The 27,804-nt window shown below is 38.7% G+C and overlaps 4 protein-coding genes across 8 annotated transcripts; 1 reads left to right on the top strand and 3 right to left on the bottom strand.

The window, feature by feature from the left end:
* Window positions 1–1,170: 1,170 nt before the first annotated feature.
* LOC137184940 (small cell adhesion glycoprotein-like) lies at window positions 1,171–4,754 on the bottom strand. 3 transcript variants are annotated; one of them, XM_067593077.1, is made up of 6 exons: window positions 4,491–4,754; window positions 4,042–4,081; window positions 2,581–2,628; window positions 2,365–2,424; window positions 2,166–2,213; window positions 1,171–2,078 (listed from the first exon to the last, which is right to left on the bottom strand). In XM_067593077.1, exons 2-6 carry the CDS (start codon window positions 4,046–4,048, stop codon window positions 1,906–1,908), a joined length of 336 nt encoding a protein of 111 aa, XP_067449178.1. In that variant the 5' UTR covers window positions 4,049–4,081; window positions 4,491–4,754; the 3' UTR covers window positions 1,171–1,905. The 3 variants fall into 3 exon arrangements, with proteins under 3 accessions (XP_067449178.1, XP_067449179.1, XP_067449180.1); XM_067593078.1 differs by lacking the exon at window positions 4,491–4,754 and adding an exon at window positions 4,303–4,419; XM_067593079.1 differs by lacking the exon at window positions 4,491–4,754 and adding an exon at window positions 4,396–4,419.
* A 2,442-nt stretch (window positions 4,755–7,196) lies between these two features.
* bin2a (bridging integrator 2a) lies at window positions 7,197–14,374 on the bottom strand. Of its 3 annotated transcripts, none has more exons than XM_067593073.1 (13): window positions 14,145–14,374; window positions 11,076–11,187; window positions 10,891–10,971; window positions 10,591–10,645; window positions 10,413–10,507; window positions 10,154–10,249; window positions 9,865–9,972; window positions 9,687–9,772; window positions 9,522–9,597; window positions 9,348–9,430; window positions 8,290–8,851; window positions 8,117–8,187; window positions 7,197–8,001 (listed from the first exon to the last, which is right to left on the bottom strand). In XM_067593073.1, the coding sequence occupies exons 2-12, from the start codon at window positions 11,157–11,159 to the stop codon at window positions 8,143–8,145; spliced, it is 1,371 nt and encodes a 456-aa protein (XP_067449174.1). In that variant the 5' UTR covers window positions 11,160–11,187; window positions 14,145–14,374; the 3' UTR covers window positions 7,197–8,001; window positions 8,117–8,142. The 3 variants fall into 3 exon arrangements, with proteins under 3 accessions (XP_067449174.1, XP_067449172.1, XP_067449173.1); XM_067593071.1 differs by having other exon boundaries at window positions 7,197–8,006; window positions 8,121–8,187; window positions 14,145–14,373; XM_067593072.1 differs by lacking the exon at window positions 14,145–14,374 and adding an exon at window positions 13,182–13,287 and having other exon boundaries at window positions 7,197–8,006; window positions 8,121–8,187.
* si:ch211-210c8.6 (uncharacterized) lies at window positions 12,935–16,610 on the top strand. The gene is made up of 5 exons (XM_067593074.1): window positions 12,935–13,329; window positions 14,414–14,519; window positions 14,784–14,890; window positions 15,126–15,298; window positions 15,386–16,610. Exons 1-5 carry the CDS (start codon window positions 13,173–13,175, stop codon window positions 15,662–15,664), a joined length of 822 nt encoding a protein of 273 aa, XP_067449175.1. The 5' UTR covers window positions 12,935–13,172; the 3' UTR covers window positions 15,665–16,610.
* Window positions 16,611–17,574: 964 nt separating this feature from the next.
* racgap1 (Rac GTPase activating protein 1) lies at window positions 17,575–26,332 on the bottom strand. The gene is made up of 17 exons (XM_067593070.1): window positions 26,168–26,332; window positions 25,271–25,373; window positions 24,958–25,160; window positions 24,688–24,830; window positions 24,160–24,229; window positions 23,995–24,048; window positions 23,809–23,886; window positions 23,552–23,669; window positions 22,897–23,039; window positions 22,306–22,470; window positions 22,111–22,206; window positions 21,161–21,359; window positions 20,064–20,169; window positions 19,530–19,662; window positions 18,828–18,954; window positions 18,609–18,708; window positions 17,575–18,351 (listed from the first exon to the last, which is right to left on the bottom strand). Exons 2-17 carry the CDS (start codon window positions 25,350–25,352, stop codon window positions 18,276–18,278), a joined length of 1,893 nt encoding a protein of 630 aa, XP_067449171.1. The 5' UTR covers window positions 25,353–25,373; window positions 26,168–26,332; the 3' UTR covers window positions 17,575–18,275.
* Between the last annotated feature and the right edge of the window lie 1,472 nt (window positions 26,333–27,804).

Here is a 27,804-nt window from a genome sequence, read left to right as displayed (position 1 = left end):
AGCTATTAAAACTTTTTTAAAAAAATTTTGATTAAAACAAAAATATTTTCTTTTTTTTTTTCCTTCCATCTCTGCTCTGATTGTGTTTGTAAAGCAGCATAATGGTGGCTTTGTCCCAGCAATATGAAGTACTGTAAACTACAGCTGACCAGTAGATGCTATGCCAACCACAGCCAGCAAAAGGATTACTCTTTGTTGAAGGATTATGGACATTTATAGTTCAGGGATTCTCTTTACAATATTTTGTAAAATAGATGTATGTACTAAAGTGATGTGATGGACTTTGGTACACATTCTATCTTTTAAGATTACTAAAGGAGACGAGCGTCACTACAGTTTGCTGAGACATGTCAAAGATGGAATACTTTGAAAAAAAAAAAAAGAACTTAGGTGCACTTAACTTTTTTATACTAAACTTAAAATTTAAAATGTAAGTTTAGAATAAAGGTTATTTTGGAAATTTGAAAAGCTGCGAGTTTGTTTAATTTTATTCATATGTATGATGTATTAAAAAAAACGGGGGCAGATATGTTGTGATTTTTAGCTTATATGTTGTCTTTTCACGGTCAGATTGCATCACAGGTATTTCATTGTTCAAGGTGAGTAAGATGATGATGATGACTTCCACTTACTTGGCCTTCATATTAACATCCCTAAAGATTTGTTGTAATTTTAGTCTGTAACCTGTACGAACAAACCAACAGTCACACCTAAATTTTTTTCCACTTTGATATAAAAGGTATTGAGTCAAAAATATGGATGTTTTTTTTTTTTCCCCCCGACCTAGCTGACACTCAGTTGCCAGTTACTCGTGTCCACCTACACACATCTGTTGCTGTTTAATCCAACAGCTCACAATAAAGCACACCTTTTATAAGCCTCATTATATTCAGTTCTTGTTGACATTGTCAGAGAGGATTTGACTCACATCTATGCTAATCATTTTGCAGGTGTGGTGTGTTGTATTAGGATTAATAATACTGAGAGGTGTTCATATTTTGTCCACCTGAATTTATATCAGCTTAAAAAACTTAAGCTTCATAATTGTGAGTTTTTGTATGGGATTATATTGGGTGTACCTCTGTATTTACCAAGCTGGCGACTCAGTGTAACGTACAGCGTGTTCTCTTTGTCTATTCAAAGTCAAATTGTGGGCAGCGACGCACAATGTATAGTGACAGCAGTCTGAAAACAAGTTTTATTGCCTTCCATATTTATCTCAAACAAGGAAGTCATTAGTAACCATGTCTGGAACTATACAAAAACAAAGCCAGGTACAATATTCATCAAATACAAACACAAAGTTTAGCTGTCTGGGACTCAGAAAAACAAGATATTTTCTGGCAAGCTTATAAAAAGAATAGAAAAACTATCATTTTTAAAATCAATAAAAAAAAAAAGTAACTGCCCCAAACAGCACCAGAACATCTTATAGAAGGTGCGTGAGAGGGAGAAAAAAAAAAAAAAAAAAGCACTGAGAAATACAGTATCTCTGAATAAAACAACATAGTGCAGATACTTGAAGAGATAAACAAACATTGCTGATAAATAGTGTAGCGGATGATCTAGTCTTACATTTTATTGCTACCGGAGTATTCACTGATCCGAGCGACTTTGACATTTTCAAATCCCACCACCTGTTTTCATGCCTAACTCTGCTAATCTGTGCACACCTGTTGCTCGTCACCTGCTCCACATCCATCAATATACACTTTTCCCCATTAATAATCTCTTCTTTGGTTTTACTTTTGCATCTCTCTGTGTGTTTTTTAAGAATATAAAAATCTCAAGGTGTTTTCTCTGACCAGTGTGCAGCAAGTAGATAGTGAAAAAAAACATTACTTTTTCACTCTTCAACAGACATTTTTTTTTCCTTCCTTCCTTAAGTCCCCACATCCACCAGGTTCATATGAAGTATTCCTTCTTTTCGCTCACAGCCTGGTTATTAAACTCCTCATCGGGGTCCTCTCCTGGAGCCAGTTCCCCCGTTGTCCTGTAGTCTCCCTTGTTATGGCAGAGATACCGGTAAAGCAGGGCGCCCAAAGCAGCCACCGTCAGCAGAATGAGAACAATAACCACTGGAGAAAAAAAAAAAAGGCATAATTTAAGAAAAAAGAGACATAACTGCACAGTGGGACAACAAATAGATCAGAATAAAGTGTTACCTGCAATAACTGCAGAGTCTGTACTTGAGGGGACTGCTGTTGTTACCACTGAGAAACAAACATTAAAACAAGGTTATAACTGAGAGGAAGTGCCTCACTGGTGAGTGGACGTCTCAGATGAATCCAGGCAGAGACTGTTTTTTTTTGTTTGTTTTTTTTACACCAGTAATAGAAAACATAAAAAAAGTGTATAAGTTACCCTGAATCATAGTGGTGGCTGCTTGTGTGGGAAGTGATGTTAAAGGCTCCATATCTAATGCTGAAAGAAAAACAACAAGCAATACAATGTGTTGATAAAACAGCACAAACTATAAGGTCATGATATCAGAATACTTGGCTACGATTCAGCTTTTCAAAACCAATTCAGTACATTCAGAAAGAGATCTAAAAAAAAAAAAAACCACAGCGTACTTACCCTCTGTTGTGTTTATGCCTGGGGAGATTGTTGTTAAAGGCGCCGTATCTGGAGCCGAAAGATAAAAAAGCATGTTAAAAATGTCCCATGGCTCTATCTTCGACTTGTGTAACTGTGCATAGCTGCTGGTCTGGCTGCGGAGGGCAATATTAAGTGTTGTGACACAGTAAATCAGATTATTAAGGGCTGGGACTGAAACAAACCTGTCAACTTCTTATTTATGTCTGAATACCCTGTGATGCAATGATTTAATCAGAGAACACGTTGTGCACAAGCTGGTTATTTTTTTTTAATAATCAAAAAAATCAAGTGTGAAAGAAGCAGTGGTGGAAGAAGTATTCAGATCATTTACTGCAAGTAAAAGTACCAATATAGCAAAGTAAAAATACAACATTACAAGTAAAAGTCCTGCATGATGAATCCTACTTATCAGCAGCTGATATATTACTGTATATGACATCATTAGATATTTAATATTGAAGCATCAGTGTGTGAGCAGCATTTAACTCTTGAACTACTTTATATACAGTTCGCTAGTTTAGTCCAGTGGTTCCCAACCTAGGGGTCGGGCCCCTCTAAACCGTCACCAGATAAATATGAGGGGTCGTGAGATGATTAATGGGTTCTGATACACAAATCTGTTTTCAGTTTTTTGGACTTTTTCCTCTAATCTTTGATTTTTGGTGAAATATTGGATCATTTGTACATTTATTAAATGAAACTATGTGAGAAGTTTAGAGGGAAAAATCACTATTTGGTGGAGCTGTTAACAACTCATAGACATCTGAAATGTGACTCCGACGACACACTGCTTTTAGTAAGACGTCAAAAGCCACAAAAGGTTGGAAACCACTGGTTTCATCTTTAACAATGTGTATTTTAAAAGCTTGTTATATTATCCATTGTGTCAAATCTTCATCTGAAAAGTAACTAAAGCTGTCAGATAAACGTAGTGGAGTAGGAAGTAGGGCTGGGCGATATGGGCAAAATCAAATATCGGGATGAAACAATACACAACGAGATTTTTGATAAATGATCATCATTGATGTTGATATAATGACTAAGTCTGTAAAGGCAAATAATAGAACAGCTAGAACAGTCTGATAAGTCCAGAAAATTACATTACTTTACAGTCATGCAGCCTTTAAAACCAGGAAAAGACAACACCTATATCACATTACAATATCCAAAATCTAAGACCATATCTAGTCTCATATCACCATATCAATATAATTAAGATATACTGCCCAGCCCTAGTAGAAAGTACAATATCTCCCTCTGAAATGTGGTGGAGTGGAAGTATGAATAAGCACCAAATGGAAATAGTAAAGCGCCTAAAAACTGGACTTAAGTGCAGCACGTGAGTAAATGTATTTAGTTACTTTGCACCACTGGAAAGGAGACATTTGCAATGATACAAAATAAAAACGTAATTGAAGTGAAGAAGAAAGGGGAACTTACCATTCATGGTTAGTTACTAGCTGGATAACTCTGTGGCTACCTGTAAGAAACACGCAGCGTTGTGAAAACCAAGAAACAACCACATATTGTTGACATTTCCGCAAACTTCTAAATCACGTTCAAGTAGGCCTGCATGTTAGACATTTTACTAAAAATGGAAAATGCCGGCCGTTCAACAGGTTTTCCTCCATTATCACCCGACATCAAACTTCACTGATCAGCTGTTTCTTTCTTTGTCTCCTTAAAAAGTAAACTTCTGACCTTTTAAGGGAAGACAAACACATCTTCACCCTTCATGAACTTAGCTTGCTTTGACACAAACTAACCCGGAGACAAACTCCACATGTGACCTACATTTTCAGGTAACGTATCCGCGATTTGAAATGAAAGAAGAAAAAAAAAAAAGCACATTGAACAATCAAGACATCACAGCTGTGGAGGGAGCTTACCTGGGCGCAGCCGAGCGCGTCACAAACCAACGAATCAAACGTGCTCACAAACTGAACTTTGACGGTGGAGAAAAGAAACGCACACTTGTGTCTAAAAGCTGCCTGAAGTTTGACTTTTAGACGCTGACTGACTCTGTTTAAAAAAAAGGCGTCTGAAACTGCGTCGCTGAAATACGGTAAGCAGTTATACTTTTTTCTCTCAGCGCTCGTGAGTCATGCGGCGCACGCTCTCGATTTCCGCCCCTCCCTTTCCTCTCGGTCTTCTCCGCGCGCGTCGAAGATCGTCTATAAACCAAGATGAATCACTTCCGAGTCAAAAAATGTGGATTGTGGAGAAAAACTTTCCACTACTTTACTAGGAAATCTTTGTTTTTTGGGTTTTTTTTAAAAGATCCCCTTCAGGTTTGTTATAAGATGTATACAAATACTACTCTGCTTTGAATTATTGTTTGTGTCTTGTATTTTTCCACCGAAAAAAGTTAAATTACCTCATGAGAATCCTTCAATCCTTAATCCATATGTATTAAGACATAAAAAATACTCTGTTTGAAACAATAAGGTGTGTCTGATATGATCCCTCATTAAAAAAATTCCCCCAATCAATAAACATGCAAATATGTTTTATTTCAGAAGTTGAACTACTGAACACAAGATGTCCATTCTCAGTGTTTGTGCACTGTGGAGGCTTAAAGATTTCACATCACACCGGTGTAGGTTGATTATTGGACCACAGTTTGCTTCCAAAGTAGTTGCGAGGTCACAAATTATGCTTGTGGGTTCACCTTTTCAAATCTGATTTTCAGTGAGCACAGAGGAACTTTCCACTTTCAGCAGATGAGTGTGAAAACAGCCTTTAAATGTCAAACACTGCACAGTGAAGCACAAACATCCAAGTGAAGTAAACACATTCTTGAGTGGAGGGGGTTACCTCAGTAGGATGTTTGTTGACTGATTGTGACAAAAAAAAGAGGGAATTTGGCACTAAAAAGACAGTAACTTTGAAAGATATTGACTTGATATGACTAATTTGGATGACTGAAGCTTCATATTAGCTTAAAATAAACTTTAAATACATTTTTGCACTAAAGGAGGATCACTTACATTGAAAGTGTGTTATGCAAAAACAAAATTCGTCATTGTTCATTTGGGCACCTGACTGTAATTTTAAGACAGACTTGAAAATACAGGGACACTATCAATGTAATGTTTGTCATTGTAAATTTAGTGCTTTTACCACTATGACAAACTGTCTGCTGTGAAAAAAGCCTATGTGGCTGTGTCTGTGTGCTACTTGTTACATGGCAACAAGAGCAGAGAAACACATAGAAATGGAGCACAGGTGGCATCAGAGGTGGCAGATATGTTGTTAAATCTCTATCAGCTGATAATTGAACAAAAGCAGGTGATGGAGACACTATTGTAAACTTTAATCCAATCATATCACAGCATTTAAGTGTTGCTAGAGACAGTAAAGTACCTTTTCCATTTGGATTCAGCCACAAAAAATGCAAAAAAATATGTGTTTAGTCCTATTGTTAACAATGCTGTTGAGAAATGTGCAGCACAGTGCAGTCATTTCAGGTCAGAACAAGAGGCCTTTTTTGGGTCCCAAAATTAAAACAAAACATCTTTCATACTCCACACTCAAGCAGAGATGATATCTCTAATGACACCATCAGGGTTATACTCTCAGAGTTTATGAAGCTCCCTTGAAAGCCAAACGTGTTTTCACAGGCTGATGACAAATCAACTGATCTTTGTGTGTAAAAAAAAAAAAAAAACCAAGTGTATGTGCGATGATGTATGTCCACCATACTGGAGGAAGTCTGCAGACACTTGCCTGGCAGTGATGCCAGATAATAAAGTTAGGCATCATTCCAAAAACACAGCAAGAAGATGATGCATGGTTATACTGTATACTGACATTGCCCAGTCATAAAAGCAATGCTCCTTCTCTTCTGTTTTTGTGAACAAAAAAAAAACATCCTCCAGTCCGCCCACTCTCTGTTGTTGGCTTTAAACTAACTGTGTGACAAGTAATACAGAGCTCATGTCACAGAACAATAAACATCCGGATGTCTTGACAGTTAAAAGAAAGGGTTTTTGAAAGGGTTCACTGATTCAAATTTGCTTAAAACTACAAAGCAGAAATGAGCTTCATAGCTGTCATTTGATATTTTTTCTACTCTGTGGTTGTTGTTAGTCGGCTTAGTCAGTTGACTTCACATTTCACAGAGAAGCAGGTGTTTCACTGTCACCCACGTAATCTGAGGAAGCAGCAGAGTAGTACCATAATAAACATTTGTGTTGTTACAACTCAAGAAGTGAGAGATATTCGGGTCAGTTGACCACACCGAATTTCAGGAAGCTCACACCTGTTGTATTTCTTTTATAACAAATGAAGCATAAATAAAAACATACATTATGTTTTAACATATTGATCCAGTAGAGGCTAACCTCTCTTAGCCAGACTATTCCTGACATTTTAGCTCTGGAATTTGATATTACGCTCAGTCTTGTTTAGAGTTTAGTCCAAATAAACCTCAGAGTATTTAAAATGATGGATACTCGTTGCAAAAAGCCATAACTCCCAGCTTGTCCAGTAATGCAAGTTATGTTGTTGACATTTTTAGAGCAGTGGAATCCGGGCTGAGTGAGACCTCGTTTCTCATTTTGAATCTCAGTGAGCAGAGCAGCAACCACAGCTGTTGACAAGTTTGAAATTTAATGCATTTTTATTATTTAACTGAACATATTTCACAATAATTCCTACATATATGTATATATTAACCTTATATATGCGTATCAATCATTAATTCAAATAGAAAAAATAGAAAAAGCTTTAGTATAAACATGATTCAAAAAAGATAGAAAGAAAGTTACATGTGGATTTATCTTCCTAGTGTGCAGCTAGTTCATAGATTCCAATGTTGTGAGTAAAAGTGATCAAATATACATTTATTTCAAGCTAAAATGGCAACAGAAGTTTTTAAAAAATAATTAATCTTAAGTAAATCCCTGCTATCAACTGGTTAAAATGGCAACGTGACAGTGAAACGTAGCTTAGTTCCTTATGAAACTGACACCACAGCACAATACATCTGCATACAGTGACTATGCTGTAATCAGTAAGTGTTTGAATAATGTAAACCTAGTAGTGTGTTAACAAGTATTCAGCTCATAAGATAAGTACTCTGATATGTACCTGCTTAGTGCAGAATATGATGCAATGAGTGGGATAATCACCCTGCCGTAATGTATCCATATTTGAAAGGATAATTAAGATGAAACAGATAAAACAGATGAAAGATGAAATTAAGTTTTGCCCATAATGTATACTGTGTGTGCAACTAATTCTAATAAAAGATACATTAAAAAAAACAAACTAACAGCAACAAGTCAACACGCAACATGTATCTGTGAAGCTCTGACGCCACAGTTGGATACTTGAGTGCGGCTGTCTCCAGATTTTTTTTCTCTTTTGCAGCTGTCGGCTTCAATCTCTTCAGGGCTATCCTGTTCAAAACAACATAGGGCAGACGCAGATGCATGAAAAACATCAATTAAGAATCAATGGAACAAGATGAATTATATTATGTGATGGATTATATGCATTAAAATTGCACAAACCTGTGCAAAAAGTGTAAGAACTTTAAACCTCTGTGCTTTTTGAGTCATGTTTTTCTGCAGAAGCATCCTAGAGAGGGCACAAAAAAGAGTCATGACACAAAACAATGCATAGAGGAGGCCTGCACTGCAGATCACCACATCTCATCTTTGTGCCAATCAAAAGACAAACCTTCTGAGCGTCAGGGTTAAACCCAGAAACTTCACCGTTCTTCAGTCTGCTTGGTTTAGGAGTGCTGAGTGTTACTGAGCTGTCGTCCCCTTCTTCAATGTGCAGCGGGTTGTTGTCTGCTGCAGACAGCTGGAGCTCCAAGCTCTCTGAATCACAGGAGTTGTTCAGTTCAGAGCTGCTATAACTCGGTGGAGCTTTCTCAGCACTCTTATTATCAGATTCTGCAGGAGGCTTTGGCTCAGACTCTTCTTCTTTCAGGCCCTTTTCCCCCTCCACCTGATTGCTGTCTGTGTCTGGCTTCAGCTCATTTCCAGCCGCCCCCGCTGCGCTGTCATCTTGTGCAGCAGGATCGCTTCGACTGGATTCTGCGTCCAGATCCCTGGACATGGATTTTGGGGAGACTGCATGGAAGCTGCTCCCTCTGGGCAGTGAACTATGGCGAGGTTTGTCCGGGGACTTAAAACTAAATCTCCCAGTTTTAGGACTGAGGCTCCTGTGAAACTCAGAGAAGCTGGTCCTCCATTGCCTAGGTGACAGAGTTCGTCTCTTCAGGGAGCCATACCTGAAATATTTAGCGAGAGTAATATCAGATGAAAAGCAATGATTTGGATGTTTAGCTTCTCTTCCCAAATACAGACATGAGCTTATAAAAAGAATAATTCAACCCGGGATAGAAGCAAGTTCACCGGTATGCAATTTATCAGAGGACTCAGCTCAGTGCTGTGTGTGTACAGAAACCAAAGCATTGCGAATGGGGAAAAATATAACAAATTATGAAGTAAATATTGGAGCTTTGGAGCCACAGTGCAACTGTTCCGCTGCAAAACATTTGGAATATCAACATTAAATGCCTTTAAGAGTTGGAAAAAAACAACGTGTTAACATCAGTAGTTTGGGAGAGGGCTGAGAAGAGACTGTGGGAGGTAATCTGTGAAATTTAGTGGAGCTTTAACCGTCATGAGTAAATGACATAATTTTGCGGCAAACTATGTCTTTTAAATTGCCAGGCATTAAAATAAAATGACTTCAAAACTCAAAGCTAAAAAGAAGAAACTAACCGTTGCAGCCCTTTCAAAGTAAACACTTTGTCTGGATGCTGGGCCTGCAGCTCCTTCATCACATTGTGTAGATCAAGGTTGAGCTAGAAAAAAAAGGAGAAAACACACTTTTTAAAATTGAGTGCTGTGTGCCAACTGAATTTAGTTGCTCAGCCAACTAAGAGCAAAACATACCTTGCTCATTTCCTTATAGAAGATGTCTCGTACATTTGATACGGCTGAGAAGACCGACACATAGCATCCGATGCGGCTAAAAAAAAAAGAAAAACATCAAAACAAAACATTAGAAATGAGTATATCCACACTTATCATATGTTAACAGAAACTATTCTATCAGACCTGTCACTGAGTGCAGGGAGCTCGTCTTTTAGCTCGTTGTTGATGTCTTCATAAACACTTTTGGCAGCGTTCAGCTCTTCCTCTGCCTGCAAGCAAGTGAAAGGAATTCATTTTCATGTATATTTTTGAAGAAATGAAGGTTTAAATACACAGTGAAATGAATCATTTTTTTCATGACCTTGTTTATCTTGACATCATCCTTCTTCTTAGCAGTCTGCAGTGCCTCCAGGTGGTGACGGGCAGAGTCGTAGTCGACCAGCTTTCTTCCCCTCTTGGCAACTTTCTCCTACAGATCGGAAAAGGCAGAAGATCCGGATGCATTATCTGTGTGATAGTGATAGTGTGTGTGTGTGTGGGAGAACTGCATGCACGCCTTTGTTGGTTTTCTACGTGTTTGCTCTCGGGCCTTTTGTCTGTCTGTGTGTTCGCTTCTGTTTGTTTGCACACTTAAGTGTCTCTTAACTTACCCTGACATCTGGGAATTGGCTCACATATGACTCCATGGTTCGTGCGGCCTGGTCTAATAGCTTCACCTCGTAGTCATTCCACAAGAGGTCCTCCCCCTTATTAAAAGGCGCAGCACAAATATTGCATTAATTATGTATGAAGAGAGGAGAAGAAAGGGGTTTTTTGGTCCCCTGGCAGTGTATGAATCTTCCAGCTTTTGCACTTATAAAAGAAAAAATGTGCAGTGGTTCATACTGGCTTATCTTATTAGATTTTTACCTCAACAATGGCTCCTAAGTCATCCTCTCCGACCCAGTCAGATTCATAAGCATCAAACAAAGACTGGGAAAGACGTCTTGAAGCTTCCCGCATGTCTATAAAAAAGCAGAAGTGTCTATTTGAGACCTACAAGAAACACACGCAATCTACAGTTCTGCAGCACGAAAGGATTTTTCACCTCTGACTGCATTAATGTAGGCCCTCAGATCCTTGAATATTCGGTTCCCGTCAGTCTGCAAACAGACAGAAAGGTTTTCAGGATGATTCACTGAGTGTATTCAATAAATCATCACAGTATTCCCACACATGGTGAAACAGCACTGGAGGATTGTTTGTTTTGAACTGAAAGCAATTTTTCTATATATATACTGTAAATCTTTTTCAGTTGTTTAAACCTTTAAATCTGTTTTACTGTCCAAATAAACACAGAAAAGTGACGCCATACTCTATTCTGTTTATTAAGCAGGGGAATGATTACCTGCTGGTCAGTAAACTGTTGGATACAATGTTCAAACTGGTCATCTCTGGTCTCCACGGTCTTCCCCAGCTTTTGCAGTACCTACAATGAAAAAAAATAAGAGTACATATCTCAAAGCAACATCAATAAAAAGGTTATATCTTCTTCTCCTGTCATTTGGGAAACAAGAACTTGCAGAGTATTACCTTTTCTTTGCCTCTGCTCAGCTGTCTTTGGACTTTTTTAGTAAAGACGCCAGAGTTGCCCTTTTGACCAGCGCTGTCTGCCATTTTTTTTTGTCTGTCTTTGTGTTTATTCCTGAGATGAAGGCAAACAGAGAAGAAAGAGTACATTATAAACTCTGGCCTGTAACACCATGACTGTCAAGTACAGCTCTGAAGAATTTAAAGAACAAATACTTTCCTCCTGAAAGTAATGTCAACATTTTTGATTATATTTTATTATCTTAACAAAATTAAATAAAATGATCCATCCTCTCCAACCTCTCTGGCCTCTATAGTGATTTTTACATAAGGACATCATTAGATAAGTCAGCGTTCGGCTTTAATGATGCACTCTGCCCAGTTTTCACACCTTTGCACTGTTTGATTCCTGTTTACAGACCACAGAAACAGTTTCACCTGTATGCAGACAGACAGTCCTTTTGTATCTGAAGCTTGTTGTGTTGTTCTTTTGTGTAAGAACATTGAGAGCCACTAAACCAGAGTCAGATTCCTTGTATGTATCAACATAGTTGGCCAATAAAGATGATTCTGATTGAAAAACACCTGTGCTTTATCCTCAATTATATATTTCTACTATTATTTTTATTATTACTATATGAGTAGAAATATAAGTGGTGGCAACATATCTAACTCTACATTGCAATGCATAATGTCATATAAGTACTATTATACCGTAACTTATACTATTATTATTGTACTTTTAAATTATATGCTACAAATCATGGTACTCTGTTATGGATATTTCATAGTATTGTATTATTATTGTATGGTGTATATCACTTGTACTGCACAGACTGGATTTGGGTTTGTCATTACAGGATTTAAATCTAATTACATTAGATAAGGACGCAACAATTGGGAGAGTGACGAATATGAGAGTAATGTCTCTGTGGTCTCCTCAGTGAGCAAAGTGAAAGTAGCAATACTACACAGTAAAAAATACTCCATTACAAGTAAAAGTCCAGCATTTAAAACTTGAGAATTGGTAAGTGTTATCAGAAATGTGTGCATAAAGGACGGATTCACAATTTTTCAAGTCTGCCTTCGAACAACAGTCAGGTGCTTAAATGAACACTGAATGAGGTGTTTCTTACTGTAATCATTCCTCCTGTTCATACTGGCTATTAAAAGATCTCCTTCAAATGTGCTTTCAATGTAAGTGAATCTAGAGTCCTTGTTTTAAGCAAAAATATATTTAAAGATTTGTCCGAGGATAATATGAAGCTTCATCCATTTGAGTTAGTCAAATAAAGTGAATATCTTCCTCATTTACAGTCTTTTTAGTAAAAAATTCCCTCTTTGTGTCATGGCGGACAGTGTTTTACTGTTCAGCTGCAGCGGAGGGATAGTAACAAAATGAGGAAATTTGGCACCAAAAAGACTGCGTGATATGTAAAATTATTATGTAAAATTAGTATTAAGTAACTAGCAGCCTAACTATAGCTGTCAGATAACTGTAATGGAATAAAATAATCTCTCTGAAATGGATGGCTGAATAGCTAGAATATGAAGTAACAGTAATGGTAAGTAAGTACCTCATAATTGTGATAAAAGTCCAGTACTTAATTAAAAAAAGTACTTAGTTACATTCCTCCACTGGCCATGTTGATACAGATGACATTGGTTATTGTTGAGGAATGTCAAGTAATAAAATAATGATAATAAAGAAAGAAGAATACAACAATAAATAAATAGATAAATAAATTGACAAAAAAGTAAGACATCTAATTCAAATCTCTTTTAAAAAATCTTGGAGCAAACTGCACATTTCTTATTATTAATAAAATTTAATAAAGTCAATATAATGTCCAAATTTAATGATGAAAAGTTAAAAAGATGGGCGAGCTTTAGAAAAAATTTGGGATTTATGGTTGTGAAACTTTCCATCACTGCCTCTCAATGACCAACGAAGGCTCCCTGCTGCTCTTAGTCTGCTGCTGCTCTAATAACTACAATACCCAGCGTCCCTTGCGGTGAAGCCATTCCTAGCAGTAGTATGGCAGCGGTGGACTTTAAACAGACGGTTTATTTTTCTTTGGGTGTTGGGGGAGTGGTCTTATGACAAACTTTCATATTCCTGAGCTGCTCTCCGGCCTGCAGGACGTGATCATGGGCAGCACTCTCGCCAAATGTGCCGTCACAGACCTGAGCATCCAGTGGGCCGGCTGGGCTCTGGCTGCAGCCTTCAAAACAGAGAAGTTCTACGATTTGGCAGGTAAAGCTAAAAAACAGGCGATCATTTCGATTCGCTGCCACGTGCTGACTAGTTTTGCAGGCTGGTTTGTTATTCAGCTGAATTAATTGGTGTAAACTCGACTCGACAGAAAAGCGATTCACATTTAAGCCTTTGTCAGCAAATTAAACCGTAAGTGAGCTGTTGATTTTAAAAAGAAAGAAGTGTTTTTGCCTCTGCGATTACAGGTTGAAGGGTCATCATTATAAAACCTGTGTTATCTAAAATAGATTTGTTGTGAAACAGCCCCAGAGCTCCTCCTTCAGCTTAACAAACGGCATATTGATCCAATCAGCTTAAAGCTTTAACTTAATGGTCCCGTGTCAGCAGAGGCGTGGAGAGGAAAAAAGGGGGCTTTTTGGGAGCCCAATCAAGAAGTGACACCCCAATATTGATTACACTGGTATGCTGGTAACCGAACAAATCATAATGCATCTTTGTCACTACCTGGTCTCACTTTTTCATTGCTAAAAAAAACTATTTCACCTCCAATTCAAACAGTCTAAACAGTAGTAAAAAGTAAGTAATGTCATAATTAACACAGCTGTTAACAATATTGATCAAATAAGAATTAGTATGTGCTCAAATTAATTCTTAATTTTTTCGTGCTTTCATTCTTTCACCATCTCTGTAACATTCAGCAAGTTTTATTTAACATTTGTGGCAACTTCTGAGCATAAAAAGCTGCAGCCAATGAGGAAGTCACAGATTTCTGATTAATTAGGTCAAATATCTAAATACACCTAAATAAAGTCAATTCTCAAATCATTTGTTGCATGTAGAACAGCGTAGCTTACCTGTCGACACCGTTGACCTGATTTCTTTTTAAATTTGGCAAACGGATCACCTTGGCGCTTCTTATACGTCCTCTTGTGGTGCTCCACTGTGCGCTGTGGCTGTGTTTTTACCCTTGAACTTTGGAACCAATCATCTGCAGTTACCCGGGTAGAAGATTTATCGAACACGCCTTACTCTGTGACAAGTAGAGCCATCTGCCATGCCCATGTCCCAACCGCCCTGAGTCTGCAGTTTTATCACCGTCTCTTGTTTTTTTTTTTTCCTCCAGGATCTGGCACATTTATACTACTTGCCCACCTGAGTCGGATCTGGGGAGGAGCCAAGCATATCCGTCAGAATGTGCAGACAGGGCTGGTGACAGCATGGGGACTCAGGTGAGTTGGCAGTATTGACCCCTCAGTATTATACATCCAGCGAGACCACTGAAACACAGTCACATAAAACTCCAGCAGATGCATGCAGAGATACCTCGTATATCTACTTGTTGCATTAAAACCCACAGAGTTTTGTATCAGTCCAGTCATGGAGGGTCACTGGCGAGGTCAGAGGAGGAACTAATGAATGTAAAACCTTACAGGCAAGTTAATGAATAATGCCTTGGTTAATGTGAACGGACGTTAACCTTGTTCTTTCTGCAGGCTGGGGACATTCCTCTTCATGCGGATCTTGAAGGACGGCCATGACCGCAGGTTCAACAATGTCAGAGACAGCCCAGGGACTTTCTTTGTATATTGGACCATTCAAGGTAATTGGAAGTGAGGTAAACGCTTTCCTCGCTGAAATTCTCATTACCATAGTCCTTGACCAACTGTTCGAAGGGAGGGGGGGGGGCGGGTCCTGTATAAATCATTGTCTAGTTTAAAGCTTTTTATATGCATTTATTCTAGCTAGGAGCTGTTGGTTATGTTGGAGTTAAAGTAAGCTTACTGTATTTAGTACGTGCAGTATCAAGGCAGTCATTTTTTCCCTGTTTCTTTCAGCTCTCTGGGTATTTATGACCCTCCTGCCCACCCTCATGCTAAACAGTGAGAAGCGAGACGTGCCTCTGGGAACGAGGGACTACATTGGCTGGGCTGTATGGGGCCTTGGCTTTGCTACTGAGGCTATTGCTGACCAGCAGAAACTGCTTTTCAAGCGTGACCCAGATAATGCTGTAAGTTAAACAGACTTCATGAGTTGTTTCTCCAGACTGCATCAGAGTATAACAACTGTAGCGCCCAATTTACTTTTCTGCCTCCAGGGGAAGTTCATCCAGAGTGGGCTCTGGGCCTACAGCAGACACCCAAACTATTTTGGAGAGATCCTGCAGTGGTCGGGTCTGTGGCTCTCAGCTTCGTCGGTAATGCAGGGTCACCAGTACCTGAGCGTGGCGTCACCTCTCTTCGTTTGGTTCTTGCTACGTTACGTCAGCGGCGTCCCTATCCTGGAGAAGCAGGCCATGAAGAAATGGGGATCAGACCCAGCCTTCCAGGACTACATCAAGAACACTCCTCTTCTCTGGCCATGGCCTAGATTTTGATGTTAGACATTTGTTATAACATTTAAAACACTTTCTCAACTGTTATCTACCAATAATTACCTCACAGAGTACATTATACACACTCAAGTCCAACAGAAATCACATTTAGCCATTCCTTTTTGCAGTCAAACATAATGTCAGTGTGTTTTTCAAAGGTACTGTTAATAGTTTTTCATTATTAAAAAGGAAGAAACAAAAGATCTTTGGGAAACTATCAGAAATGCCCCTTTTTATATTATCCGGCTGGAGGTGTGTCTGTTCGATTAACAGCAGCTGGCAGGCTGAGCTACAGCAGGAGGAGGGACAAAGTAAACAAATTTGTGCCATAACTACAAGTCACGGGTATGCAGTGTGTTATTATCAGTGATGCTGAAGAGAAAAGGACCACACCAGCATCTAAACGGACCAAAATAACATTTGCACCTACATTTACATGCTGTTTAATGGGCTGCAGCTAATTAGCAATCTAGCCTGCGAACTGACATTAGCAAGGGGGTTTTTTTCACCAGTAAATGTTTGTCTGGTGACTCATTCAACGAGCTACAGTGGAGGACAAGACATATGTTCATGTTTGTAGGTTAGATAAGGAGACTTAAGCGGGAAAGATAATGTGGGTTGTTCAGTCTGTGGTTCTATATGTTGAGTAGCAGGATGCTATCAGGCTCAGTGTGACCGTTTGCTCTCCCTACACATAAACAGATAACTGTTCTGGTGAATTAATGCAGAAATGTACTCATTTCTCCCTTTTGAGTTTCCTCTCAATGTCTCAGGACATGATTTACAGAACAGATATGTGTGCTGTAGCAGACAAAACATGCAATCTAATTTCAGTTGGACTTTTGAGTGTTATGAATAAAACTCAACTATTTTAAAATGAGTATGTAGTTATAATTCACATTTGCTGTCACTTTGTAAGTATTCTTTTAAATAAATTCATATGTATCACTACTGGTTTCCACAAATTATCTTCCTGTGTAAGATAAATAAATGCATTTTATTGGATGGAGCAGGACTGAACTATACAACTAACTTTATTTTGCCTTTTAGTCTCTACAGATTGAGAATCTCTACAATGAAGATGTCTGTTAAGATTCTCAATCATGTGAGATGTTGAATCATTAAACTGGTGGTTTTAAGGCGGAGTGTAGGAGGCCATCTTGGTCAAACTGGAACACCCATCAGTCCACATGATAATACACCACTTTCATTATGGTCTTGACATCCTCCCAGGCACTTTAAAGACCGATTCACACCGTGACTCATGTGATTACAGCAAATTTTATGACAGCTGAGTGAACTGATGACCCAGATGTGACTTTAACCACTCCCAAGGTGTGAATGAACATTTAGAGGTTAAATACCCAACTGCCAATTAAAACTGAAGAAGCTTTTTGAATGACAGGCGAAACATCCAATACAAATTGTACCTCAACAGGACATTTAAGTACATGTTTCTTATCTCGTTTCAGCCTCCAACTCAGGATTCAAAAAGTTAAATAAACAGCACTCAACATTCAAACAGAAAGGACACCAGACATTTTTTGTAAATGTTAGAAATGTATTTTATAAGTTACATGAATTTTAGAGTGTGTTTGTGTACAAAATTTGTGCCATGAGTTAATGAAATAATGCCACGGTAACTGAACTGGCTAATTTTACAAAGCAACTGCCTTTTGCACAGAGTTTCTCATGAGCAACCTCCCACAGTACAAACATTATACAGTGCAATAAACACAGAGGGAGCTAAACTATCCAACCAAGAGCCAAGATTACAGCCTGACATAAACCAGTGGACAATGTTCCTGATGATCACTGGCAGTGCAGGATATACTGTAAAAAACACAAGGACAGTTAAGACTCTTTGTCCCCTTTCACAAACAATAGCACCCATGAGTCATGCTTGCAGGTGACGATTCAAAGAATTAGTTGATGTGAAAGGTCCTAAAACTACTGTTTGTAGTTGAAGTATAAAAGGATTATAAACATTTACAGCACAATTCTCTGGGGGTGAGGAGGGGGGTGAAGACAATCGAACTTGAATAGAGATAAAAATGAAATACAAACATCAAAACTAGAAGATCTTACAAGCACACAAACATTCAATTACAACCTAGATTGAAATGCCAAAGAATCAGCTCTTCAACTTCTGAGTGACACATGAGTTGAAAAGCGAGAGAAATGATTAAATTTAGAAGCGGCGAACGATAAAAACTGTGCATATACAGTAATATTTTCAACTATGCGCACATTTCTCTAAAAGATTACAAAGTAAGTACATTCTCATTTGTTAAAGAGGTGAAATGAGAATGTCGTGTTAAACATTTAGCAAAAATTGCAGCTCTAAAGACACACAAGTGTGCCCATAGATGAGGAAACCTGCTATTTGGTTCAAAAAAAGAATCCTTTTACAAACATGTAAAATTGTCAAAATACAACTCTTACCATTGTGAAATATTAAAAATGATTATAAGTATATGAAGGAAGACTAAGATGGAGGTGTTTATAGTTATTATCAAAGCAGTACCATGTTGTGTATTATGCATAGATGCAAAAACGCTTTGCTCGTTTGTTATTGCAGTTTTAATGAAGGGTTAAGTGTAGCTGCTTTGGATTACTTCAGAAGTGGAGATGCAAAGAATTTCCCTTGGCGATTAAATCCGACTGCTGATTTGCTCTTGCTCCCAAATCTGCAACAAAGAGTGCACATAATGACGTTTAATGGAATTAGGAGTCAGTCAATAAAAGGGAGTCAATGAAGGATAATGAGATATTGTACAGTAGATTAACTTCAACGAAGATGTTTGAAGGAGTCAGCTACTCTTTAAATTTTAAAAAAACGTTACAGCTTTTCAGTACACATCAGCGCCGAATAATCTTTACATTATGGTTTGTAAAAAAAGAGTTAAAAAGCAGGGGCAGAGGCGGACTGTGCTTGTGTGTTTACCTGGGTGTCAGAGAGGATTTCATGCGCTGAGACAAGGAGCTGGAGGAGGGAGTTTTATTGAGCTGGTGCTCTGGAGTGGTCAGAGGTCCCAGCATGCTCACTGCAACAGATCAAACAGTCAATAATGCGATCTCAACCGTGCTCAGACTCATATTAAGTGCACTTCAGAACAACACACACACACACACACACACAAAAAAAAGTTTTGTGAGCCCGTACTTCTTTCAGGGGTGGCGTAGCAGTTTGCGTTCTCGATGATCAGGTGATCCAGGTTCGGATGCTCGTTTTCTGCCATCACAAACTGGCCCCAGTAATCCGCAGGCAGAGCCAACAGACGCTCCACAACCTGAACAGAAAGGGATTAGTAAAAAAAATGCAAAAGGATCAAGGGCATTTCAGTGTGTTGCCTCATCCTCTTCCAACAATGGCGAGCTGGTTATGAAGATGCCTCGGGCAAGACGGAGGGGGATTACTGAAATTGGGATGATTTTCTGAAGTGTAACATACAGTTAAGAGCTTTTTAGTGGTGTCCATCTTTTGTAATAGTTCAGTCTCATACATTACATAATTTAAATAAATACATTTTGCTTGATATTGTGAGCTGTTGATCACAGTTTCTGTTAATCTACATTGTAAATAACTTTAGTATAAAGTCAGGAAGTTGTGATATGTAGCACAACAAGCTAACAAACACTGGAAAATGAACTACATTCCTGCACATGCCACAGGGAACAACTCTCGGGAGACTAAAAACTGGCACAACATGGGGAAGCATTTACTGTGTAGCAGTCACCAAATCAACCAGGTCTGAAATCTTAAGGATTCTAACTTTAAAGCTTTGTGCAGAGGTTATTATATTATATGACTTAGAATTGAAGAAACATGATATACAGTTACACATGATCAATCATTCAGGTGTACCCTGGGTTGTCGTTTGGTGTCCTGTAGGATCGTCATGGGGTCGGGGTTGGGGACGGTGTGACCCACAATAGTCGGACCAAAGACCCGAGCCAGGTTGCTGATGTCCATCTTAGTGTCCAGACTCTCTGCAACTCTGAAAGATTTTATAAAGATCCAGTTTAGATTATTCAGTCTCTTTAATGATGGATATCTTTTTTTTTTCAAATTGATCAAAGTTTCTTTCATATTAAAATAAACTTTATTTCTCCAAGAAAACAAATCATTGCCTTGTTTAAAATTCAGGAAATTAGATACAGTTGATGTGCTTGGAACACATTTTTGCCTAAAGCAAAACAATTAAATTTAGATGGTACAGCAAAATTCAAAAAAGGTCAGACAGACTGGAGTGTTGTGTGAATATCAACATATCCCAAAACTGCTTTGATGGCTTGCATATTTCTGCTACAAATTCAGATCAAATACTTTTTAATTAGCTGTGTCGTGACATGCATGGCTCAGTTAGGTTTCCTAGTATTGTATTCAGAAGCTGCTGACCTCTGAAGGTGACAGACTAAGAAAGCCAGCGTGTCTCTGTTGGGCTGCGGCAGGTCACCGATGGTTTGGTACATCAGAGCTATGCTGTTGTCGTCATCTGAAACCTCTGAGAGAGAGAGAACAAAGAAAACAGTTTTGTCAGCAGGGATAAAAACCTAGAGGTTGTGTGGATTTATGAACAACTTGAAAGAAAACTTATCAGACTCCAGCAACAAAACAAATACAAAAAAAGGCTAACAAAGAGAAAGATCAATCTGTTTTTTTGTTCCAGGCTACTGCCCACCTGAAGTTTCCATCACTGCTCTGAAGAAATTGCAAAAACAAAGTAGACGCACTTATGAGACCTGCATTTAATGGGTCTGTTGGGGACATTTCTGCTGTTACAAAGGTTGCATTATTTAAAGGGGACCCATTGTATTTTTCCTTATTTTCAGTCATATATATATAATGTTACAATGTCGGATGTTTATATTCAACGTGGCCAAAGTTTCAAACAATGAGGTAAATGTATGTAAAAGTAACCCCTGAGGCTTCAGACTACTCTGAATACTAGGCTCCCAACGTGTTTTTTTTTTCTACATTCAAGACGAACTGACGGATCTTGTGATCATGACCGATTTCCTTATATGGTCATCTGCTCCAGGCAAAGTGTGCCCACAAGTGCTGCAGTGTGTGTTGGCGGGCTGCTCTCACAAGTGAGTTATATACAAATTGACATACAGTTGACAAGCACGGGGAAATTAGCTATAGAGACCAAAACCGTTTTTTTGTACCAGGCTGTAAACATGTTGCTGCTGTTAAGTTGGGCATTTTAACATGGGGGTCTATGGGGATTGACTTGCTTTTGGAGCCAGCCTCAAGTGGCCGTTTGGGGAACTGCAGTTTTTGGCACTTGCGCATTGGCTTTATTTTTCAGCCCTGGAAGTTGCCACCTGGCTGCCAGTACAAGATAAATAAGGATTCTTTTGAACTATGAATCATGCAAAGCTACTCTAGTGGAGTCCCAGAATAAAAATATAGAACAGAAAATTAGCATAACAACAGGTCCCCTTTAAGGTCCTGCTATAAATTTCTTTTATTTAGTCACACACACATACCGGCTGCCTCCATGAAGGGACGGTTGAGGCGGAAGGTGAGAAGAGGCTCCTTGAGGTTCCTCAGAAAGTCCTTGAGGAGGCCAGTGATGGCATGGATATCGTCCACCTTGCTGAGCACAGGAACAGTTTTGCTACGGAGGAACTTCTCCTTCAGGTCCTTCACTGTGCGATCAGCACCAGACAAACGGTACAGTCCAGCCTAAAAAGGGAATAAAGGCAATTAGTCACTATTCACTGTTGAATTTTTTTCCATAGAACTTTGGGATGTCGCTGCAGCCAGCCACTAGCCACCAAGAAATGGCTCTTCTGGCTCTAGCTTCATATTTCGCAAGAAAGCAAATAAGTATATTTTGCAAGATGTCAAACTATTCCTGTATGTTCTGCCTTTCCCACTATTTAAAAAGGAACAAATAACCAACATGCAAATTACCCACTTCCCTTAAAATCCCCCTTAAAAAATTGTCAGGTTTGGCTATGGAGCTAAGATATTTTATTGCAAAAGCAAAAAAAGAGAGAGAAAGAAGAGAATGTGAGACAGAAACAAAACAGTAAATTACAAAGAAGAGACAGCGACACAGTCACACAACAATCAGCCAAAGTTAAGTCATTTTAAGTAGATTTGGAGCCGTAACACCACCCAATTACAATTTTAATCTCCCAGGAACACATTGTAAAATCTTATGTGAGACGGAAACAAAACAGTAAACAAGAAAGAAGAGACAGCGACACAGCCACACAAGCAATCAGCCGGAGTTAAGTCATTTTAAATAGATTTGGAGCCCTACCACCGCCCAATTACAATTTTAATCTCCCAGGAACAAATTGTAAAATCTTAGTTACAGCTCTCCGTCTCAGCTCAAGGGTACGCAATTAAAGATAACAACTGTTATGTGCGACTTAACTACCTTTTACATTTCTGCATGACATTAGGACAAGAGAACATCACTCACCTCGTGCAGCCCCCTTTGCTCGATCTCACTGATACAGTGGACTACGAGAGGAGGAATCATGGGCGACGTGTCAGAGACGTAGTCTGCAAGCACGCCCTGAAAACAGACAAGAAATGGGGTGAACTGTCAGTACTATGTACCCGCACATCAAGAGAGAAATCAGGTATAAAAAAAAAGAAATAAAATATTACACACCTCCCCGATTTTGACCGGTGTACCACCCAGGTTGGGAATGCACGGCAGAGGGCAACGCTCGCGACACTCGGGGTGCGAGACCACCCTGCAGTCACGGCACTTCAGAGCAATCTTGCCAAACTTGATCCTCTTTCCACAGGGGACGCAGGATTCAGGCTTAATGACCTGTAAAAGACAACAGATGGCACTTAGGAGGGCTGGTAAAGATAGTGGGGCAACAGACACATTTATGTTCAGCTAAAGCTAAAAAACTGAACCTTGTTTTGGCAAAAAACTCAAGTAATATATACTGAATACATAAGGACAAGGAGCATTTTGAAATCTTTCCAATACTGGTGCCAATGAGGTGCTGCACAGTCACCAAAATAAGCCTATAAAAGTACAATTTAAGAAATTAATTATACTACAATGCAAGAACCAGATGATGGACAAATAAGTAAACTTATTGCCATAATGGAAAAAGGAAGCAATAAAATAACTAGGTTGAAAATAACCAGAATACCAGAACCTGAATATAGCAGAAAATTATCTTTTCTTGTCCTTTTAAAGCACTCAATTCTCACAATTTTCTCACACAAATGGCATTCTTACAGTTTTGGAGACAAACTCGTGATGACGGACACCTCCGTGGCTCTGAGGAGTGCTGGGCTCAGCTTTTCTCTGTTCCTCAGGGTTGCAAGGCTGCTTGAAGATATCCTCAGACTTGACAGATTCAGAGTCCCACTCCATGGCAGCTGAACAGGAGAGATAAAAAAAAATAAATACCTGCGTGTTATATACCATGACCATTCTGCAGTTATGAGAAAATATACAGTTGAATCACTGCTGCAGCACATTTAAAGTATATTCAGACTCAAGGAACCCATCAAAATAAGAGCATTGTGATTAATATGCAGATGAGCACAATCAGCTTTAATTAAGTTGTCATTTGATGTTTATCTGCATCACAACGGGGTCCTGATCGTATCTCGGTAATTGAGTTACGGTAAATTGATTTTGTGGTTGATAATTTGAAAGGAGCCTAAATTTTTCAGTTCCTCCAGCATGACTCAAAGTTTATAATGTTGCCATAATTTCATAACAGCCATATGCATTTAATAAATTTCATCAAATATTAATAGATTAATCTAGAGCGGAGTGACAACAATTTCACACTGATTTTCACTGCAAAAAGTATTGTATAATTATCCCCAAAAGGCTGAAAGAAAATTAGTCTCTTTGCCCTAAATTGATTTTTCAGTCTTACCAGTCTTTCTCCTGCTGCGAGTCCAATAGGGAACGGTCTCAATGGTAGAAACTGCCTCAACGGTCCCTCCATTCAGAGGCACAGTCACTGTGGTCTTTGTCAGAAGAGTCTCATTTCCCTGTCAGAACAACCACATACAACCATGTCAGAGCCCAACAATTATTCTTAAGACAAATTGTTTCCCAATAGCACAACATATTTCAGATTTCAGTCATGACAAAGTGATAAAGATATCCAGTCTGGAGCAAAGATCTTACCCTCTCTGAGGTTCTGCCTGTCGATCGGGACCTTTTGGAGGCCAGTGGAGGACCATCGACATGATTTCTGGAGGAGCGCTGAAATCCAGATAGCAGAAATTACATCTAAACCTCCAGAGAAGATAAAGCTATTCCTTCAAAAACAAATGTTTGAAAGAGGAAAAAGTGCACAAGTACTTAACATACCCTCTTTTCTCGTTTCTTGAGTCGCACCGTCCTCACAGTGGAGGAGTCCCAATCCTGTCACAAATCAAGCGTGCAAGAACGTCATTTAAAAATTACAGTTAAAGGAGAGTCTTTTAAATTGTAAAATATGTATTAAAACGTGACACTGAAAATCAAAGTACTTACAAGAGAGTCATCAGTTTTATCATAGCTGATATCTGATAAGATGGAGGCAGACTCATCTATCGTCATCAGTCTATAAGGAGCAAAAGAAAACGTGTGTTAGAGCTAGTCCGCAGTGTTCTCCACATGTAGAATTTATTTGAGCTGCCAACACATTTTTACTAATTGTTTTAATTATCATTTCATCCTTTAAAAAAATCTAAATGGAAATGCAGTTGAAAGATTTGGAATAATTAACTGGATGCAAATGAGAGCAGTTGGAAATAACTCCCCAGTTTAAAGTTAGCTTGTGAAAACAATCTCGTATTGCATCTCAAATCTAAGTGTCAGATGTTCCCACGTGCAAATTATCCCCCCACTGGGTTAACCAGCAGGAATACTGACGCCTGTATTATATCATGTGGCTCGAACATCAGCTATTGTAGCAGACACAGCACTGATAAGGCAGGTTTCCAAAATAGAAACTCTGTTGGCCACAGACAAGAACTATAAAACATGTCTACACTATATAACTGTATGAGAGTTTCTTACCTTCGGCTGGTATTCAGGTTGGCTGCTGCCTGACAGTTTGTGTTCAGGAAGGCCAGAGCTGAGCGCTGCTCCGCACTCAGCTGAATGCTGTTTGTGGATCCCTCGGTGGTCAGGAGGTCCCTGATCAACTGAATTTGACGGTCCTGCATTATAGAAACACAAGCAGAGCACAAATGAAAAACTACTTGAACCAGATGATAAACTAACAAGAGTAGACTTACTACATCAAGATACGTTAGCAAACAAGGGTTGACATTTGCTCCGACATACCAACTTCTCACAATCAGCCTCGGCCTTTTGTCTGCGCCGGATCTCCACATCGACTTGATTGCGGGCATGTTTCAGTTTGACCTCCAAGGCTCCCCTCTCCGTTTCGGCTTTGGTGAGAATCTCTTTGCAAGAGTCAAGCTCCTGCTCTGACCTCAGCCATTTGCGACGGCAGTCATCAAAGTTTTGTGCCATCTGAATGAAGTCTGGGAAAGAGGATGGACATAGTAAGGTGGCAGGCATCCGTATAGGGACCTAAGGCATCTGTGTCAAATGATATATTGTAAAGATAAATAAAGAACCATAAACTACTCACTGGGTTCAATGTTCTCGTTCAGAATATCAGCTTGCATCCTCAGCTTATCATATAAGCTCTGGAGGCTCAGCACAGCCTCCATGATGTTCTATAGGTTCAGACCCTGAAAGGGAATACTTTACAGGTTAATTACATTTAAATCATAGGATAACATGAGTTATATAGACAGAGTTGGTGTATGGTTGTAATGTAGCTATATTAAGACATCTGACAAATTAAGAGGAAATCAGACATAAACTTACAGCAAGTTACCGGTCAAAAGTTTGGACACACCTTCCCATTCACTTCAATGAAAAGGTGTGTCCAAACTTTTGACTGGTTACTGTAACTGCAATGAAAACAATGCATTAAAGTATCCAACACCCCCAAGTGTACGCACATGTTGATATCTAGATCTACAACGATTAATTAGTCGCTTGAGTTAATCGATTAGCTGCCGACTATTTAATTAATCTGCGACTATTTTGATATTCAATCAACGTTAATCGTTTTGAGTCATTTTTTTGACAGTAAACTGAATATTTTTGGGTTGTGGACAAAACAAGACATTTGATGTTGCATCATTGGCTTTGGGAAACAGCGATCACGTTTTCACCATTTTCTGACATTTTATGGATCAAACAACTAGTTAATGGATGAATCGAGAAAATAATCGATAATGAATATAATCGTTAGTTGAAGCTCTATTGAAATAACGTTATATTACAAAATTTCATCTTCGAAAATAGAACTATTTTGATTCTATCCTACTACTTCTCCGGGGAATAACGTTACACACACTAAACCCTTTGATTGAAAAATAACACGGCGGTTACGTTGAGTCTGACGTTAGCGGTTAACGTTAACTTTTGTTTTCAATCCCACGTAAGCAAAAAAAGATACCCAGCAGTTACTTACCGTTTCTGAGAAAACGTTGGACAGCAAAACCCTTTCGGTGAGGTTTATCAAACCGCTTATTTCCTGTTCTTTTTCTTAGCGATCACCAGCGTTGCACCTTTGTCCGCATCCTGAGCGCGTTGCATTTCAAATTTTGCCTTTGGCCAATGAGCTGCGACCTCACCGCGCTGCTGCGTCACTGCAGACAGAGAGGGAGGAGAAGTGACTTCCGTGTTCGTACTTTCAAATGTAAACCCCTGTGTACTGCACTCACACAACATCCAGAAACGACAAAAATCGATAATTAAATGTTAGTTAAAATATATAAGGTTATCAATTGGTTATCAATCTGTCACAATCAAAAAAAGAGAAAAAAAATAGAGAATCAAGAAGAAGAAAAATATTACACTTCCGGTCGCAACTTTCAAAATAAAATCCATACCAGCCATCTAGTCTATTACAGTAGTTCTCAAAGTGGGGTCCGGGGATCCCCAGGAGACCTTGAGGGAGTATTAAAGGGTCCCCAGCAAAAAGGGGAATAATTGATTTTCACCATAACTCCTCCATAAGTAGCACAATGACAGAATGTACGACTATTCTGGTCACAGGTTTCATACACTTTCTCTAATAAAACATATAAAAACAAAAATCTTATCAAATGGGAGTCTATGGTCTAATTTGTGTCAGTTTAGGGGTCCTTGATATGAAAAAGTTTGACCACTGGTCTATGATATTAGCAAAGGGACCTTTCATGCAGCATGTAAGTGGAAAAATAACGACCACAGAAAGTCTGCCTAAGAGCTACTGCATGCAGTTGAGCTGGCAATGTTTGTATGCCACGCCTGTGAGGGAAAGGTGTCCTGCATCTATGGCTCTGTGTCAAAAACTGTTTTTCAAAAAAAAAATTTCAAATGAGTCCATCCCTACAGCCATGTGTGGTTTGTCAAAGTGCCTGAATTTCTGTGGTGGAAGAAGAAGTACTCAGATACATAAGTAAAAGTAGCAATACCACAATGAAAAGATACTCAATTACAACATTCACCTTACTTCATCATATCTTACATAGGTAAAAGTCGGCTACATAAGTATAATCATCAAAATGTACTTAAAGTATCAAAAGTGAAGGTACTAATTTTTCAAAATGGTCACATCTAGCACATCTAGAGTGTTATATTTGTTATACATGTATGTATAAAATATGAATATTAAAACTCAGTTAATGTGTGCATGTAGGAAGCATTTTAACGTTGAGTTAGAGCAACACCTTACACCTAGTGTTGAATCTATATGAATCTCTATAACATGTTGTTATATATAACAAACTGATCATATATTTACATATAAAATATTGATCTGAGAAGTAACTACTAACTACAGCTGTGACATAAATGTAGTGGAGTACAAAGTACAATATTTCCCTCTGAAATGTAGTGGAGTAGATGTCTAAAGTAGCACAAAATCGAAATACTCTAGTAAAGTACAAGTACCTCAAAATTGTACTTAAGTTTGACCAAGACACCTACCCCAATTACCCCTCTTTTAAATAAGTTATATTTATAGCCTGTATTTGAACGCCATTGTGTTCATCTGTGGATATGAAATACTCTTAATTTGTGCTAAAATGTCTTTAAAGGTCTTTGAGCAATTAAAACACTGCA

The sequence above is a fragment of the Thunnus thynnus genome, chromosome 6 (assembly GCF_963924715.1).
Source record: "Thunnus thynnus chromosome 6, fThuThy2.1, whole genome shotgun sequence".
NCBI classification, from domain to species: Eukaryota; Metazoa; Chordata; class Actinopteri; order Scombriformes; family Scombridae; genus Thunnus; species Thunnus thynnus.
This window is presented reverse-complemented; position numbering and strand designations above follow the sequence as displayed.

Excerpts from the sequence above, each read along its gene's own strand:
- bin2a (XM_067593073.1), bottom strand. The coding sequence starts at position 11,159 with ATGGCAGACAGCGCTGGTCAAAAGGGCAACTCTGGCGTCTTTACTAAA. Across the intron at positions 9,773-9,864 it reads ATGATGTCAAGATAAACAAG|GCAGAGGAAGAGCTGAACGC; the intron begins GTCATGAAAAAA and ends ACTTGCTTGCAG. Across the intron at positions 8,188-8,289 it reads TTAACCCTGACGCTCAGAAG|GATGCTTCTGCAGAAAAACA; the intron begins GTTTGTCTTTTG and ends TGCCCTCTCTAG.
- racgap1 (XM_067593070.1), bottom strand. The coding sequence starts at position 25,352 with ATGGAGGCTGTGCTGAGCCTCCAGAGCTTATATGATAAGCTGAGGATG. Across the intron at positions 25,161-25,270 it reads GAACGAGAACATTGAACCCA|ACTTCATTCAGATGGCACAA; the intron begins GTGAGTAGTTTA and ends CCTCTTTCCCAG. Across the intron at positions 23,887-23,994 it reads TCAAGAAACGAGAAAAGAGG|CGCTCCTCCAGAAATCATGT; the intron begins GTATGTTAAGTA and ends TCTGGATTTCAG.
- si:ch211-210c8.6 (XM_067593074.1), top strand. The coding sequence starts at position 13,173 with ATGACAAACTTTCATATTCCTGAGCTGCTCTCCGGCCTGCAGGACGTG. Across the intron at positions 13,330-14,413 it reads GAAGTTCTACGATTTGGCAG|GATCTGGCACATTTATACTA; the intron begins GTAAAGCTAAAA and ends TTTTTCCTCCAG. Across the intron at positions 14,520-14,783 it reads GTGACAGCATGGGGACTCAG|GCTGGGGACATTCCTCTTCA; the intron begins GTGAGTTGGCAG and ends TTCTTTCTGCAG.
- LOC137184940 (XM_067593077.1), bottom strand. Across the intron at positions 2,425-2,580 it reads AGGCATAAACACAACAGAGG|CATTAGATATGGAGCCTTTA; the intron begins GTAAGTACGCTG and ends TTTTTCTTTCAG. Across the intron at positions 2,214-2,364 it reads AGCCACCACTATGATTCAGG|TGGTAACAACAGCAGTCCCC; the intron begins GTAACTTATACA and ends TTTGTTTCTCAG.